Source organism: Idiotropiscis lumnitzeri, chromosome 4 (assembly GCF_059441095.1).
Source record: "Idiotropiscis lumnitzeri isolate Australia: NSW breed Sydney's pygmy pipehorse chromosome 4, RoL_Ilum_1.0, whole genome shotgun sequence".
Classification (NCBI taxonomy): domain Eukaryota; kingdom Metazoa; phylum Chordata; class Actinopteri; order Syngnathiformes; family Syngnathidae; genus Idiotropiscis; species Idiotropiscis lumnitzeri.
In genome coordinates this window covers 5,020,381-5,038,456 of record NC_142394.1, presented here as the reverse complement: position 1 = coordinate 5,038,456, position 18,076 = coordinate 5,020,381, and the positions used below count along the sequence as shown (strand labels likewise).

At 41.9% G+C, this 18,076-nt stretch overlaps 2 protein-coding genes across 10 annotated transcripts in view; both read right to left on the bottom strand.

Annotated features, from left to right (window-relative positions):
- Positions 1 to 7,211, bottom strand: part of LOC148337898 (uncharacterized) — a 30,863-nt gene extending 23,652 nt beyond the window's left edge. For 6 of the 7 annotated variants that reach the window (XM_088293343.1, XM_088293339.1, XM_088293338.1 and 3 more), the window contains exons 1-5: positions 7,092 to 7,211; positions 5,314 to 5,412; positions 5,099 to 5,220; positions 3,806 to 3,904; positions 2,694 to 2,869 (exon numbers count right to left, since the gene is read on the bottom strand). In XM_088293343.1, the coding sequence (XP_088149469.1) occupies positions 2,694 to 2,869; positions 3,806 to 3,904; positions 5,099 to 5,220; positions 5,314 to 5,412; positions 7,092 to 7,103 (508 nt within the window). In that variant the 5' untranslated portion in view covers positions 7,104 to 7,211. The remainder of the gene's footprint in view (positions 1 to 2,693; positions 2,870 to 3,805; positions 3,905 to 5,098; positions 5,221 to 5,313; positions 5,413 to 7,091) is intronic. The other variant, XM_088293344.1, reaches the window with a different exon arrangement.
- A 903-nt stretch (positions 7,212 to 8,114) lies between these two features.
- LOC148337897 (connector enhancer of kinase suppressor of ras 2) overlaps positions 8,115 to 18,076 on the bottom strand; it is a 58,806-nt gene continuing 48,844 nt past the window's right edge. For 2 of the 3 annotated variants that reach the window (XM_088293357.1, XM_088293358.1), the window contains 5 exons: positions 13,472 to 13,542; positions 13,292 to 13,392; positions 11,798 to 12,551; positions 11,051 to 11,313; positions 8,115 to 10,304 (listed from right to left, as the gene is read on the bottom strand). In XM_088293357.1, coding sequence (XP_088149483.1) covers positions 10,095 to 10,304; positions 11,051 to 11,313; positions 11,798 to 12,551; positions 13,292 to 13,392; positions 13,472 to 13,542 — 1,399 coding nt within the window. In that variant the 3' untranslated portion in view covers positions 8,115 to 10,094. The remainder of the gene's footprint in view (positions 10,305 to 11,050; positions 11,314 to 11,797; positions 12,552 to 13,291; positions 13,393 to 13,471; positions 13,543 to 18,076) is intronic. The other variant, XM_088293359.1, reaches the window with a different exon arrangement.

Sequence of the window (18,076 nt, the reverse complement as noted above, 5' to 3'; positions counted from 1 at the left end):
ATTATGTAATAAATCTCAGTGTATGTATGTCATGTTGTCAAGGCTAATTTATAACCAGAGCCGTACCGATATTCTGCAGCGTGCTACTTTAGGCATTTTTAGTTTTTTTTCTGCATACTCTCATGCAGCTGTGGTCAAAAATTGCTGCCTCTCCATTTAGTAGGTTTTTACCAAGAACATGATGGTCAAGTTTTACATGGCGGGGAAAACAAAAAGCCTAAAGAATCTAGTTGTATTTGTGTAAATGGTAGTGACCCTTGCCTGGGACTAAAAACACTTCTTAAACTTTTCTTAAAATGTGAGAGGTCTTCCAAGGGTATTTTCACAAATTTGAAAGTTCTCAGATGTACAGGGAGCATCAGGTATGCTCCTACCCCAGGCTGACCACAGACAGATCAGGTACGCATGGTCTGTCAAGTATGACAACTTGCAGTATGTCAAATGTAGTTGGCTTAAAAAAAATAAATAAAAAAAAAAACTGCTATCTGGCACATAATGAGGTGCTGCGGCCGGTGATAAACTTAACTAGTTTACACTGAGTTTTGATGTATGGGCATTGGATTATACAAACTAGATTGAGAAAACAATTGTCTTCCGAGCATTCTGGGAGTGTCGTCTGTAAACTCACGATTAACAAAACAGACATAGGCCAACAGCTGACGGAGGAAATATCACCTCACTATAAGCGAAAGTATGTCTCCATTAAAGTGCATATGCACAGTATTACCATCACTAGTAAAACAATATATAAATTACTAAATTTGGTGGACCTTCCGAAAACTGTAGAATAGCATTTCACATTCTATATTTCAATTGAAATAGGTGAATCACCTTCAATGAACTACTGTTGCTCTTTAGATTCTATATACCCAAAACAAATTACCCAACATCAGTAAAAGCACCTTCAATAACAGCTTCCGAAGCACCTACAGTTAGTGGTACAGTGGAACCTCGGTTCTCGACCATAATCCGTTCCAGAACCCTGTTCGAAAAGCGAATTGTTCGAACACCGAAACCATTCCTTTGCAGCTTGCACTGACTTTCTTTGGAGGCATGATGAGGGGCTAAAACACTTCGTACACCTATATAAAACGCGAGAGCAAAACGCAGCACGTCCGCACGCGACAACAGTTGGTCACGAAGAGAGAAAGAGAGCGATCTACACCCGTACGCCGCTCAGCATCCCACCCTCGCGTACGCACTCACGCGTCATACCGGCGTTCGAACTCCGGTGTTTGTTGGAACTGCGAAGCAAGACTTTCTCTATTTTTTTGTTCGGACTCCGATTTGTTCGAACTCAGAGTCGTTCGAGAACCGAGGTTCCACTGTACTTATGTGCTCGAGTAGAGGTCAGCCACTCACAATTATCATATCATATCATATAGTGAAGGGTCCACTCACTCATGCATCTAAGGGTTAATAAAATTTCAAGAAGTTAAAGCATCACACACTTTTACAAATCTTAATTTAACCAGGGTACCGTATTTTTTAGGATGCGCCGCCCTGTGCAACACGTGTTGAGGGTGCCATTTCTGTCTTTGAAGCACACACTGGGCGCGCCACCTTGTAGCTAGGCTGCTATTAGCACAGCAATAGCTCAGCTGCTAATGCTGACTCAGCTGATGGCAACTCGCTTTGCCTCAATACCATAAGCAATTGCCTAATTCCAATGACCGATGCCATGACACTATCAACAATCACTGTCATTAGCAATGACTCTAACCATTAAAAGGTCTCTTGGCAATAGTCTGCTAGACAACGTCAGGGGAGGGACTTCACTGGTCACCACACTCCTTAGAGTCACGGTTTCAAATCAAAACAAAAGAATAACTCAGCATACAAGCAAACAATGAAAAAAAAGAAATAAGATTAACACAAAACATGTATCTCTCATGCCATCAATATACCCAAAAGAAATAAAAATAACACAAAATGATTATAGCAATGGCTTCTTGGGAGCCACTCAGCCTAGCCAATTCCAGCATTGGCTTCTGGGAGCCACTCAGACTCAGCCAATCACATGGCTGTTTAGAGAGATGTGCTGTTATGCTTTGGGCTTTTTGTCTGTTGTCTAAACCTGGGACGTTTCTTGCTGGCAATAACATAAATGATAAGACAGACTACAACATTGTGGACAGCTGCCCTTTGACCAAGTTTCTCCTACACCTTCACCCAAACACCATAGTCACATAATGTATAGTCACGGTCAATTTGAAGCATAGATGACTCACACTTTGTCCAGCAGGGTGTGCTAACATGCACTCCAAACAACCCAATGAGTAAATGGGTAGATGGTCGCTAGTGGTACTTTGTCCATATAATGGGCGCAGTCGCTTTGATTGTTTAGGCGAAGATTTGCGACTTTAACGAGCGCTCTATGGGCCGGAAACGGAAAATACGGTAAATAAAAAAACAATATCACATGGTTTATCTCTCGACAAAGTAAAGTAAAAGTAAAATAAATTGTACACACTTTGTGTATTTTATGCTGTCACTATCGGTGTAACAAGAATAAAAATGAATCTAAGTGTAACATGAACGACAAAAAAAAATGTCCCTTGACAGAGGGCGCATAAAGTGGCACGAGCTGCAACATCGGTGAAAATGCCATAACCCCCCCCACCACAACCATCACCACACAAACCAAAGTGTCGTCATTACGCGTAATTGAAAAGTATGTGTGTGTAATATACCAAGGCAAATGACACTCTGCCTACTGTGTCTCATTGTCCTGTGTGTTGCCTTGAGATTTCCGAGCTCTAACTGCCCTCTTCGCACCTCGCTCACGAGCTCCCGTGAACCACTTGGACAGGGTCGCCTGTGTCCTTCTCGTTGATGTCCTTTGTGGCTCCATTCCTTTTCAGTGCTCCTAAAACAAAAAAGACAAGAAGCCAACTTAGTAAAGCTATTTCATGATTGTGAAACCTTATGGGACATACTGAAATGTCTTCACCACACTCCCTTCAAAAAAAAATATATGAGTGTGGCTCCGGAGCAACACTTTAAGACCAAAAGGGGACCCTCGTAGTCTACAGGTGTAGCAGACATATGACCCGATGCAGTCCGGTTGGGTTGGTGCAGTGAGTGTTTAATAAATAAAAAGTTAATGAATCAATTTTAAAAAATGGTGTTTACTGAATGCAATAAAGGGAAGTGTAGTTAATGTGGCAATTAGCAGGTGTGGAGAAGCTTCATTCATTTTTTTTTAGCTTCACTGGTTATATCATTTGTTCTTATTTTATTAGTTCCACTTTATTCTTCCATTTATTCCAATTTAATTTAAATAATGTCAAATAAATGGTACGTGACCATGGGTGGATAGCAGAGAAAGCCCCCCCATGTTATTGGTGTATATATTGGTGGTACTGGGCTGGTATAATATTAGTGCCCCCATGTGGTCCGAATGTGTAGCTACGGAGCCACACACAAGTCTCCTGACATGCATTTGCAAATCAGCACACGCATGGTTAATGGGCCCAAATATGTGGCACACCGCTTGTGTAAATGCTAAATGTGTGACTACGGTAAATGCTTTCTATCCTTGGGAAGTGCTTCTGATGATTCTATAATTTTACCGGTGCACAGATGACAAGAAAATTATAAAGAAAAAAAAATGTTGAATTTAATGAAGAATTATAGATTATACGTAGTTAGGGTACAGTATATAATCTTGTGAGTAATGTGCTTAACAGCAGATCTCAAAATAAAGTCTCTCCATTGGCTGTGTATGAGTGGCTGTTAAAGTGTGTGCGTGTGTTTATGTATATGCGTGGGTGTGCGCATGTGAGATTGGTGCTGATGTTACCTTTGCGTGCCAAGAACATGCCAAGGAGGCCAGCCATGGTGATGGTGCCAAACCTGGGTAGGAAACCCGGTGGAGGATCTTTCAAGTAATAGTACACATCTAAAACAAAATGGAACAGTAAATGAGCTGTCTCTCACTTTTCAACTGTAATTTTCATGACACTGACATATTTAATTTGAACTGTGTCAGCAGTATTGATTACCAATTTGTAAGTTATTGTTTTTACTCACGTTGGTTGGTTGGTTTGATTATGGTTTAGTTAGAAGGACTAAGCACAAAACACGCAACTGACTTGCATGAAGCTTAATGGAAAGATGCCCAGTGCGCCAAGCAATAGATCAATAAATGCATAGGCACATTTGAATAAATCTGTTGATACAGGAATATTAAACACGTCAATGTTTAATCAATGGAATTATGTCAATTAACTGAAAATGTCTAATCGCTCCAATCAAAGATGATCCAATAGCAGTTTCGCAGTGCATGCAGGTCCGTGTGCAGACTTGCACGGCTTAATCTCAACTTTGATGATAGACCATTAAAACAACTACAACTGTAACAACGTGCTTTACAGAGAGTGAACATAAATAGAATAGAAAATCTTCATTGTCATTGCCTGGGGAAGATATAATTAAATTGAGGTTATGGAAACATACAACGATGTAACAAATTCATATAATTTACTTTTTTTTTAATATCTTTACAGATTCTTGGAAGACTGTTAGCTGTCTCACTCCCAAGTACTCTTGCGCAGAGCGCATGTTGGGCTTTTGACATATGGCTCGAATGTGTACGGATGAGAGTTCATAGGGCAGATGGATTGCATACATATCTGATTTATGTCACAAACAAAAGATGACGGAGTTAAAAAAAATAGTACTGCTCACAATGCATAAAAACAAAAAAAAAAATCAGATAACTGTCACAAATGGGCCTAAAAAAAGTCCAAATTGACCTGAAGTGCGATCATAGGCTGAGAAACATCTCTCAGAATGACGCGATGATTAGTGTTCTACACCAATACAACAACAATTCTGAACCTGTTGTAAAATGAACACCTCTGTCTCTGGTGTCACTCAAAGCTGAGGACGATTATTACGTTTAAATGTGCTCATTTCTGTCCTCAGGGTACTTCACATTTACTTATCAGAAAATCGGATGGGGATGAGGGCCACTGAATATGTTCCAAAATTAATGTGCAATTTCTGGATCTCAAAAGGGGGCGGGGCACTCAAACATTGACAGGCCATGACACATACACGTCACAGATTCAAGAGAGATCTGAGTACCTTCACCACATTAACAAAGGGTAGTAGGCCTTGTCTTGCAGTTGTGAGGCCACCCTCGATCAGCCCTGGACGATCAGAAGCAAGCTGGACCTGAGCAGACTTTGTCACTGGGGAGTAGATGTTCAGCTAAAGGACAAAAGGATATAATGTTATTACGATGCAACTGTGACATACAAGGCAAAGTGTGGATTGGCCTCCTTCAAAAGAGATGGGGGGTACCTTCTCTCGAGTAATGAGGCCTTCAGCAGGCATTTCACTAATGGTGTACACTCTAATGGAGGCTATACCCAGCACTGCCGGGATGGCCACCATAGCCACCTAGGAAAATAACATGCAAAACATTTAAAACTTTTCAAACAAATAGTGTACTATAAATTTATTAAAACCATCAAACATCATACACATAATATTTCCACAAGTGCCAACACATTATCAGTACCCAAAATTAATATATTTAAATTGCATGTCAATTTTTTTTTCTGTTACTTTGCACCAACAAGTATCAGATTTTTTGTAGGTGTTTTGAAACACTAGTACCAAAGAACGGTAACCCATTGGTCTCGACCCACCTGACCGCAGCCCGGTATTTGGTACCCAGCCGCAAAGATAGATCGAAGAAAAAAAAAAAAAAGCATATATCCCGGCTCCAAATAAGCGGATTTGTATCGTAACCGGCGAGTCAAAATTGGCATTTTGCGTCTCATTTTAAATTCATAGCAAAAGTGCTAACTAGTGTACATGTGCACAATGCACAGCTGGCAAATGTTACGGCAATCACTGAACCCTAACTTGTTACACCCATAACACTGACTGTTCCTGATGCAGTTGTCTCTCTGCTCTTTAAAATCCTAAAATTTGGCACTGAGTGGGGGGACTCGGAATGCGGGGTCCTTCAAAACTGATCAGGGAGCCCCGGTCTTGCGTGAGGCTGGCTCTCCTCCAAACTGTAGCTAGCACATTACCGCAACGTTTGTATGACGTGTCAATGTCCAATGCGTCGTTCAATTCACACTGGTTCGCTCAGCTACTAGCTGCCTTCTTCATAAATGCACTAGCCGCTCAACAAAATTTGCTTATGACAGCTCGTAATTTAGGCCACTTTGTCCTGCTTCCTGATGCAATTATCTAACAGCTGAACTCAGCCTACTAATATTTACCACCAGAGATTTTTAATATTGATATTTATATTAAATACGACAAAAAAGTGTGAAATTGAGAAAATTCTTCTAGTTCTTGTGCTAATTAAAGCTTTAGTAAGTTTGCACAAAAATATGTTAATGCCCATTTTAATGTGATGCCTTCAGTTATTGACAAGAATTGAGTCAGCGTGCATAATGTTAAAAGTTTGAATGTAAAACACTGAACATTAAGATCGCCAACTGTTTGTGTGCCGTTTGAAGCGAAAAGAAAAAGATCAGGTAACAATTTTATGACCAATTTATGCAGAAATCCATTCTAAACTCTCACGCACACACACGACCATCCTTACCTTGCAGAACAGCGACGTGATGTGTTTTTATAGATCCTACTCAGTATTATTTTCCATCGTACTAACTATTCTCTTATTTATCTAATTTATATATTTAACTGAATTATTGTTGTATTGCACCGGAGAGGGGAGCTCTCTAATCTCGTTGCACACTTGAGTACAATGACAATAAAGGGATTTCTGATTCTGATTCTAAAATCTAATCGATGTACTTTATACAAAAAAGACCTACATACGGTAGTTACTGTTGTCGTTATTAACGCTGGCACTCTTTTACTCAATTGAAAACTACCTGTAACTACTCCTGGCATGCAGCCTTTTTTATTTTCGAAATAGCAAGGCTGGTGCGTCTGAACTTGAAGATTAACACGCTCTACAGTAGAGGGCGAAATTCTGTCAGCAACTTCATTTAGCTCGGCATTCCCACATGCTGAATGCCTGAGTACAAATAGTATCGGAAAGTCAACAACACCGGAAGATTATCATAAAATGCTCGACGAAGATTCACCTTGGCCGCCATGACACCAATCCACCTTCTTCTTTACTGGACAGCTACACTCTGCAGTTTCGACTTCTCCAAACTAAGCTACTGCCATCTACAGTAAAAGAATAGCACTGCACGTCATTGTAATCTCTCTCTGTCGCTCTCTCTCTGACACTATTACTTTTTTGGATGCATCCATAGGTTTTATTTAGTCACGTTTGTGTTTTTGTAAATGAACATTACTTTGGTCATTTTCAATGTAATGCAAATATACCATTGGATAACATTTGAACGGTGGAATGGGAGGGTTGTTACTACTAGCATGAATTTGCAACATAGAGTATAGGTAATCTAGTAAAATTAGGTGTAGAAAAACGGTTGCACTTTCTCAAATTAAGTGCAATATTGAATGATCGAATGTGGCCCGTTTTTCAGTAATTCCAACAAGACTGAGGCATATAAGCAAAAGCAAGCTCATAGTGCAGAGGATTCAGTTTATTGGAGTCAAAGTTTAACAACTTACAATCTGTATTTTTTTGTAATATATATGCATATATATGAAACAAAAAAGGCTACTTTAGGAAGAATAAATGTACTTGTCTGTTTTTTTTAATATCATCTTTAGTCCGTTTATTGTACAGAATTAAAGTAAGTTAATATCATCCTTGAAAAAGAGCAATATGTTCCTTTTTTATGTCGCAGTGCAACTTACATCTTACACACCTGTGCAATGTACCATGAGGTGTACACCCCTGAAAGGACACACAGTGAATCTCCCTTTTCGGCCTGGTTCTGCAGGTCTACACACACAAAGATGAGGGGGTGATAACACAGTCTGTGGCCACAAATCAGAACTTGTCTTCTGTATGTCTACAGTCAAGTAGTTGTATCGCTGAGTAGCAGGTGGGGGGAAAAACGAGAACAAACTAAACAATGATAAGACATCTGCAGACCAAGACTGCATTCCCATTCGTCTACAGCTATGTGTATGTAGGAAGTCCGGTATAGACTGACGATGTTGCCAAAGAGAGGGTTGGGAGGCACAAGGAAAGTGCTTGCATCATTTAGTTTCATTGTGGTACTCTCAAATAAACCATTCAAAAAACACAACTTTATATTGGGGGTGTGTTTGATATTTCACAAGCGTGTAAGATGATGATACAAACAAAAGCTATTCGAAAAGAATGACAGTAGAAGGTGAAGCATACCTAAATATAGTGCTTGATGCAGTAGGTGCTACACGATTGAGAGTTGTTCACTCCAGGGGCACTGTTGAGTCCTTAGCCCGATGTAGGGCAGACATAACTAATATATTGAAAAACTGAGTGTGAACAAGCTTTTCTTGTGACAGTAAGTTTGTAACTTCGGCTCACTCTGAGGTGCATAAACTAAATTCTTTTCACTTCCTATTAGGATGCGTGGGAATGCATCCTATGCTGATTTTATAGACTGTCCACCCCCAACTTCCAGTTGCTCTGCAGTGCATGTCTTAACACAGGAAATCCTCGAATCTCAAAACACAAAAGTCAAAATCATACTTCAATGGTACTCTTGTGTGTATCATGCGCTACAAGTCAATCAGTCCTGCAAATATACGGAGTAGTATATAAGAATTGATAAAAATGATCCACATTATTTTACCCTGTCCAACTAAATCAGTCCCAGGCCTTTTCATGCAATGCCAAACCAGGAGAATGTCTATGGGTCAATCTTAATGTTTCTGTTCACCAAAAAAAATCTAATAAAAGTCACTCTAATTGATGTCAGGGTTGCTCTGAGTTCAACTGCATCGACAGCAACAGTGTTAAGAGGGATACAACGCAAAACCTTGGCATAGAATACGTCATACTTTACATTATATTCATGACACAAAACGTAAATATAGTTATATATTTGTCTATGCTTAAATATATTAGTCAACTGTACATAAATCTTCAGAAAATGAGATGCCTTTACCTGATATTTTGAACAGCAATGGTAGAGGCCAATAAGACAGACCCTGCGATGTTGCCAATAAGATGAAAATACATAGAAAGTGCATTCTTTGCAGTGACTGACTCCTTTAAAAATGACGCTTGCCATCACAGTTTAACGAAACAAAAATGTGCACACTTTCAAATACATACTCTCAGTGTTCTCTCCAAAAGCAAATCACAGTGGTAGTGGAACACAAACATTTACATTAGTATACACAGTAGCATACACATATACACAATCTCAGAAAGAGAAGAAACAAACAAATTAAAAATGGAAGGAGAAGCTGATGGAGAACAGAGATAGTGTTGCTGAGAAACTAAAAATTAAACAGTAGATTTGCACACAAACAGAGGAGCTAAACTTCTTGTGCAGATAAACATTTTCACAGTTTGAAATTGTGTGTATAGAAAATGGTTCCTGTTTGACTGTAGCAGTTGTTTTCATTGGTAAAGAGACAGCATTAATGGCAACCTTTCACAGTCTTTATACAAAAGTCACTGCGCTTACTTTTCCCACACTGCCCTGTCAGATCAACTTGGAATAATAGCGCTATCGTCATGATATGCAGGGAGAAAATCAAAGCAAAACAGTGAAAGGGTAGGATTGGTGGCTCTGGGTGCAAGTTCATTAGTACAAAAGTACAGTGCTGTGGTGAAAAGATTTCCTCTGTATTGCTGCTACGTAGATACCCCTCCACCCTAAAATCAATCAGATTTAGAACAGAAACTAAATATAGTATACAAAGGACATGTACACTAGAGTAACATGTCCAAACATACCCATTATCTCCCATTTCCTTCTTGACAGGCATGTGGACTTTATGCTGAGTTCCACGGACAAAGGAAGATTAATGGTTTCTGTTCAGGCATGCAGCAGGCACCCTGTGGGGTCCTCAGAGTTATCAAAAGTACACTCACACTCATTCCAGACTGTTCCCTCTATATTTACACTTTACAAAGTGTGTTGGTGTGTGTGGGGGTGTCTGCGTGTGTGTGTGTTTGACAAAAAGTGTGAGAGAGCGATAGATAGTGTCCAGTCCTGTTCTCTATCTCACACATGGGTCTCAATAAAGGAGTGTGTGTGGGTCATGATGGGAACGCTCAGCGGGGAGAGATCGTCCTGGCCATTGGTGCCGGTGCTGAGCTGACAGATGTCGGAATAGAGCTCACTGTGCCACTGTTTCCATTCTCTGAAGGTCTGGGAGCAAAGGCCAGGGTCTTCCAAAAGAGCGCAGATTACCGCCAGCTCAGACTCTTTGGCCTGGAGGAGAATTTACCAGTTAGGTAGGCAAGGAGTTTTGGGTTTGTTATCAGAATTTCACAAACACCTTCAGCATTTTCTTTTTTTTTTTTTACAAAATTTTGTGGAGGAGTCAGCTACGAGCCACAATAGAATCGATTAAATTACTGAATGCATCTGCATGAAGGTGCAAAGCTTTCAAGGTTTTTTCACTTAAGAAGGAATTTTTGTTTGCTGGTTAATGTTACATGAATCTTATTAAGAAAGGCATATTGTAACTACAGTGCAACTCCCAAATTCAGTTTAAAGATTTACTGTATAAAGGTGAATTAGAAGAAAATATCTGATTCTGAACAAAATCGGAGGTCAAACTGTATGCCAGAAATGACAACTTGGGAGGCGCCATTGTACTTTATAAGGGTGTAAACAGTAATTTGGTACTGACCTAAATTAGGATCATTCGGCCTTGGCTGAAGTCTGCACTCTAATGACAGCTCTTGTAGTGTAGTTGGTTAGTTAGCAGGATTACGCAAAAAAAAAAAGGCTTGATTGCTTCCCATAAAACAATGTAGAGAGGCGGAACATCAGCCAAGGAAGAAGACATTTCATTTTGGTGCAGATCCAGACAAAGAGCAGGTGTCTGATTAACATTATAAAATGGTTACATTTTTGGTGCTGTTCCAAATTAGGATTCCTCCTCCTTGATGAGTGTCTATACTCTACTGTCATTCAAAATTTTCTGGAAACAATTCCTCTCTCCTTGCTACCTTCAAGGTGCTGCGGAGCGCTCTGACGCGGTGCAGTCTGTCGTTCAGAAGGGGGTCCCTGACTCTGTGAGTGAAACCTCGTCGAAGTTCCTGCCTGCTACAGGGTCTCGGGTCACCTAGCGCTGTGACGTTGGCTTGTTCAAGGGCCCGGTACAGCTGCTCTAGCCCATCCAATGGCTCAGGTTCACGTCCGTCTGACACCCGTCGCTCTCTCCCCTCTGAAACCCTCCTTTCTCTGCTTTCAACTCTCAACTCCCGCAAGTCTGAGGTAGCCAGGGGGGAAGCAGAAAAGAGATATTCTGTTAACAGTTGATTTTTTTTTTCATGGGGTGTGGGGTTGCATGTTCAAATTGATCGTAATAGCATGTCAGGTCGGTAGTTCGTTTTGTAAAGAAGCACTACAGTACACTCCTGTAGAGCTGATTGACCTCCTATAATTTTAACAGTCTTTAGAATACTCTTTTTGGCAGTCACTAAATATAAAATGTAAATGAAGGCTTTGTTAAGTAATGCCCCTCTGCTGACAAAATAGAAATGCACATCATTATAGCATATTTGTTTAAACAAGAACAAAAAGACAACTGTTTGGGAAAGAAGAATTGTTTTTTTATTTTCATAACGAATTTCAATTCAATCAGTCAAAATTATGCACACCTATTATTTTGGATATCTTTGAGCACAACAGTACAGTATACTGTATCATTCATTATCATTTCTTATAATAAAGACAAGGTGTAATGTACTTACCCTCCTCACCCTCGAGTATATCTGCGGCCTGCCTCTCTGCCTCCTCATCTTCACTTCTCTCCTCCATGTGAGGTGATGAGTGTATCAGCTTCCCTCCAAATGGGTCCCTATTTCTCGGCAGACTTTGACTGCGCTGCTTATGGGAACGTCGGTGTGTGTAGCTGTGTGTGTGTGGACCGCGCTCCAGCGGGAAAGGCCCATCTCGATCCCTGTCTCTCTCTGCAGCGTGATGCCTTCGTACTGGCAACGTAGCCTGCCTGCGTCTCTCTGGCGACATGCCCTGTCTGCCAAGTCCTCCGTACAGCCCCATCTCACCAGCCATGCTCCCCATTAGGCCACCATAATCGCTCTCTCCCGGTGCTGTCTGGAGGAAATGCAGCCCTGCGCTGGTTAGAGGGGTCTCAATGAGGTCCTGCCAGGAGCGACGCTCACGGTGTGAAGACCGGCAACCTGAGGAGTGGGTACTGGTGCTGCCTGTTCCTGTGCCCATGCCCAAGCCCTCTCCACGCTGATCTTCTGCAGATGAGTGGGAGTGCGTGGACTCGCTGGAAAAATGCCGTCCATGCTTTGGCTCTGGGAACGGGCTAGAAGAATTGACCTGTAGAGGAAGAGGGGAGGTGGAAGAGACCATCTGTGGAGGGATAGGGGAGGTGGAGGCACTCATTGGTAGAGGATGGGGAGACGGAGTGGAGCGCATGAGGCTCATGGAGCTGACAGAACGGGGCAATTGGTCATAAGTGTGGAGGAGGTTAGACTTTGTAGACATGGGTAAGTAGGGTGTGTGGGACAGGTGGGTGTCAACGTGAGGAAAAGCGGGTTTTTAAACAAGGATATAAAGATTGGGAGTGAAAGGAGGAAACAGAAAAAAGCAGAGCATAAAGAGACTGAAAGATGAGAGCAAAAAAGCAATGAGGTGTCAGATGAGTAACTCCAAAAATGGTGGACATGTCTGTTATGTAGCTGAACTGAGAATGGTCCCAACTTTACTCAATGTCCAAACATCCTCTCCTTCCACCTAGTGGTGCAGTTTAGGTCAGCTCATTGAATGATAAACCTGATCTGGCTGGTTGTCACCGGTGAATGAAAGCAGCTATGTCAACTACTTTAAGCGTATAACGCGGCAGCAGCTTTCTTCCTGGCATGTGGTTATTTCTGAATTGAATACTTTGTTTGAGAAGAGGCATATTTTGTGTCATTTACATTCATTTTTTTCAATATCACACATATAAGTAATGGATCTTTAAGAATCAAATAAAAAAGTCTAACTAAGACCAGGGTGATATGCTAGCACAATTAAAAGCAGGCTAGTTGCTGCCATCTATTGGTCAGACTGTGACTTGGCAGCATTACACATGTCATAGGCTTGGCTGATTCCCCAACCAGATAATCTTGTGTTTTATTGATGTCGAGAGCACTTAAAACTGTGGCTGTCTTTTGAATAAAATATTTAATCGGAATGGGACACAGCAAAGACGTTGTTAAGTTTGTACTCACTGATGGTGTGCGGTGGTAAGTATCGCAGAGAGAGGATGGTCCCTCTTGTTTGAGTGTCATGGAGCCATCAACCTCATCTTGATCACTCTCACTCCAGTAGTCTAAAGTTGAGAAAAGTAAGAAAGAACATTTAAAGTTGAGAAGGAAATCCAAGGCGTTATATCAGAGACTTTGTCTAACCTTCATCTGGACGTGGCACTTTGTCATCCGGTGTGTAGCCAATGGCAGCTAACCCAAGCCGGTTCATCCACCTTTAAAATAAAAAAAAGCATTAATTCCCTATTTAAAAGGTGAAACAAGAGGCAGATTAATAATAAGTCAACAGGAAAGGAAATTGTGGGTAAAAAAAGGAGGGGAATGTTGGGTCATACTGGGTAACTGCAAGGTGATGAATAAAAAAAGAATCACTTTAAATAATTAAAGTCATGTCTCTTAACAGTTCCGATTTTTATAACTGACTTCAACACCTTGATGAGGAGACAAAGGCAGAGAGTAAATTGGAGTGATGGATAAAAAGAGAGTGCTCACTGTCTCCTTTCCCAGTTTCTGAACTACGATTCTCAGATGGCTTTTTATCTCCAGCCACACATCCTGTCCTCATCCGGATCCCCTGTCTGTCTCTCTAGTTTGCCTGTCTGTCTGTCTCCACGGCAGATTCAAGCTTGTCCCTGTCCCTGCAGACTCTGAATAATCAGGCTGCAACTAAGAATAGAAACCTCATCTGAATAACAGGATCGGGAAACTCATCATTCTCCCATTGCCGTGTTGATGTCAACAAATGCAGGGAAAAAAAACAAAGAACAGCAAATGTACAGAATATATGTAGCCAGGAGTGGTATCAACATAGCATATTGCGTTGTGTTATTTTGAATTTAATTTCATCTGTGCTTTATATAATTTTTTTAAATTCAAAATTGATATCATAGTAAAAAATATTACAATTCAGTAATTCCTGTTGAAAAACATTGGCAACACACGAAAGGAGGCAGCCGGCAGCCAGAATCACCGCAGTCTCTAACAGCAAGCGACGATAGCACAAAGCAACCATCATCAATGATCGGTTAAATTATTGTAATCCAACAGTGGAGAGTACTGTGAAGTGACTGTTATTCTCCTTCACATCTCCATTTTAATCTTTTCAGGCACTTGTAATTTAGGTTCTGTTTTTCCATATGGTCAGGTTACTGTATTTAATATATTTTTGTTCGACATCTGGTATTGTTGAATTCATAAAAAACGCAGATAAAGCGTGAGGTGAGTTAGAATCACACTGCGCTGGTCCAAGCGTACAACCTCATTTGTTATCTTCCACGAAATTAAATAGGCTAGGCCTGCCTTTTAAAGGCACATGCACAGTCAATGTCACTAATACAAACGTGTAGAATGTGAAGGTGGCGATCCTAAGTGGACAAAAATAATAACTTCACCTAAAATGCATGTACTGAACAGTGTTGCTGCCATATATGCATGAGGCTTTCAAATACTTCAATCCATCCATCGATTATCAAAGCCACTTATCGTCACGAGGGTTGCGGGCGTGCTGGAGACTATTCCAGCTGTCTTCAGGCATTAGGCGGGGTACACCCTGAACTGGTCGCCAGCCAATCGCAGGAAACACAATGACGAACAACCATCTGCGCTCACACTCACACCTTGGGACAATTGAGAGCGTCCAATCCACCTGCCATTCGTGTATTGGAATGTGGGAGGAGAAAACCCACGCAGGCATGGGTAGAGTATTCAAACTCCTCACAGAAAGGCCAAACCCTGCACTGTGAGGCCGTCGTACTAACCAGTCGCCTACCGTACCGCCAAAGCTTGCAAATATATTTAGATAATATAATAAATACTTGGTCGCTATGTAGCAGGTTTTCGACTATTGCGGTGGTGGTCTGGAACATAACCCCTGTCATAAAAAATGGATTACTGGACAGGGAAAATCTATTTTGGGGATTTCAGCATCGCTAGCAACAAACTAAACCCTGTAGTGGCAGAAATGGTCCAAGTAATTCAAACTAAGCAACTCACAATTAATCGCAATAAATTCACCCTACAAAGCAACATAATGAGTAAAGGTACTGGCAAAATATTTATGCATGATGCCCCTCAATATTAAATCATAATTCTTATCCTCCATTATTTTCGTTGAAAGAAAGTAATGACTTCAGAATAACAAAAAAGTGAGATTTTCTCTTTTCTTAGTCATTACATATCTTTGACAAAATTGCATTTTAAATACAGAATATGATGTACAGAGAGATGGTGAAAACTGGTCACTCAAATGCTGAAATGTACCTAAATCTTATTCAAATTGCCCCTCAGGGTGTTCTACGGGGTGGATTTAAGAACATGTGTTGGATACTGTTCTCTACCCGCGGTTGTTGTTGACTGTAAGAAACCGAATATTTTACTGTAAAAGGAAAATCACACTTAGGAGCTTCTGCAGCACAAATGTAACGTAACACACACAGGTGTGTGTCATCTCAGGAAAGATGCGTACTAGATGGAATGTAGTCAGTCTCTAGTGGAGAAATCTAGCGGACAAATGTTGCAAGCAAATCAATCCTAATGATTCCCACACTCAATCGTTTCATGGGAAAGTAAGAATGCGCGGAAACATAATCGGCAAACTGCAGGCTGATAATGATTGTTTGGAAAAGGGCTGATAAAATCATCCAACAAATTAATCGGTCAAGGCCCAATTGTCATGAATGAATTTAATGTCTGGTGAATATTGTCTGTTTGTGTTCTTTTAAATTGTGAGCTACTGATTGTTACTTGTGAATGTACACAACAATCAAGCTGCATATGTTACGAATAATTGATTTTGTGTAGGGGTGCAAGGAGTTCACATGAATGCAAAATCCTCGATAAGCCGAGCAAATCTAAAATGAATGCCAGACCAAAATTAAAACGCTTTGTTGTTTGTAGTATTACAAAACGATTGGTCTAATTATATGGTCTAAGTTGCTTTCACAAAGGCACATCTAGACACAGTATGTACATAGAGTATGCCTAATATTGCTTGTTAATGTCGATTTCGCAGTAATCTTCCAATGTCATCGCTGGGAGGTCATGTGCATAATTAAATCTGATCAGATAACACTGATGCAAATATTAGTCAGTGCACACATAATAAGAACCTGGCTGGAGTTCATGCTTTATCACAGTTTTTTTCATGGCTTCAGCACCTTATTTTTTGTAACCATTAGCTATTTTTGAAAAACTCTTCACACAAATAATAGAATATTTCACCGAAATGGCAAAACATAGTAGTTCACTTGTAATAAAAATTAAGTCTCACCTACCTCTTCAACGCGTCGTAAAAATTAACATTTTCAAGCATTCAATTAACACAAGCCATCATATCAGTATGGCCACAATGCGCCGGCACACAAACATATCTGGCGTGGCCCGGCGGCTCCGCTCCGGGAAGCGGCCACGAGCGGGACACGCTCCCGATCGCCACAGCTGCGCTTCATCAGGACTCTAATGAATGACTATTTAAGCAGCCGACGCAGACATACCCGCGTCGAATTATTATCCTGCGTTGCTCATGCTTTGCTCTTGCTCATGTTCACAGTTTTGTTCTCGTCGCGATTTGATCCCGTGTGTTGTTTGCGTATCTTGTGTTATTGAGTTATTCCCAGCTACTTGACGGCTCGCTTTAAGTTTCTCGTTGCAATTGGATTTTCCTTCACCCTTTTGTGGTAAGCACTACTCGTTTTTCGGTTCCTTGCGTTGCAAGCGTTTTCTGTTCCTTCGTTATTTATTTCCTGGAGTGACTCGGTCACCCAGCGTTTTTCGTTTCGCCCTCCCGGCGTTGGTACTCATAGAACCCTTGCGGTTAATAAATTGATAAAGAGATTCTTCATAGTGATTATTGTGTGTGCTTGACGGTCTTAAATAAACATACTGTCTACACTACCTCCTGAGTCTGCGCTTAAGGGTCCACCTTACACCGCTTTTTCTGTCCTGACAGAATAATCCGACCATGGATCCCGCTGACTCAGAGAAGGTATTTAAGGCCTTGGCCAGTCAAGGAAGCATGATAGGCCAGCAGGCGTCCGAACTCGCGATGCGGTCGGCCAGCTGGCACACCAACTAACGAGCCTCGACGCCCATCTGGGCACCTTGGCGGCCCCTGTCGCTCCGGTCCCCCACCCCGTCGCGGCCCCGACCGGGCAGCCGGTTGTGGGCTTCCCGTTTAAGTAACCCAGTTTGCCCCATCCCAACCGCTACGGCGGTGAGCCCGGCCTCTGCGGCCCCTTTATCCACCACTGCCGGCTGATCTTCGATCAGCAACCCCTTACCTATGCTCACGATAGTGCTAAAGTAGCGTTCATGATGAGCCTCCTGACTGGCCAAGCAAGTGCATGGGCAATGGCCGTGAGCAACGCTCGTCCGGAAATTCGCTTCTCGTTCCCCGCGTTCATCACGGAGTTTGAGAGGGTGTTCCACCACCCGATTCGGGGGAAGGAGGCGGGAGCGGAACTTCTGGACTGCACTCAAGGCTCCCGGTCGGTGGCGGACTACTCAATCGCCTTCCGGGTCCGCGTCGCCGAGAGTGGGTTCGACGACTGCGCCCTGCGGACGGTGTTCCGGAGAGGGCTGAGTTCCGCCCTCAAGGACGAGCTGGCGGTTCGAGACGACGCCGAGACCCTGGAGGAGCTCATCACCCTAGCCATCCGTCTCGACAATCGTCTGCGGGAGCGCCGCTGCGAACGAGGGCTGGAGCTGTGACGACACGAGCCGCCACGCTTCCGGGTTCCCGAGCCACAGCCA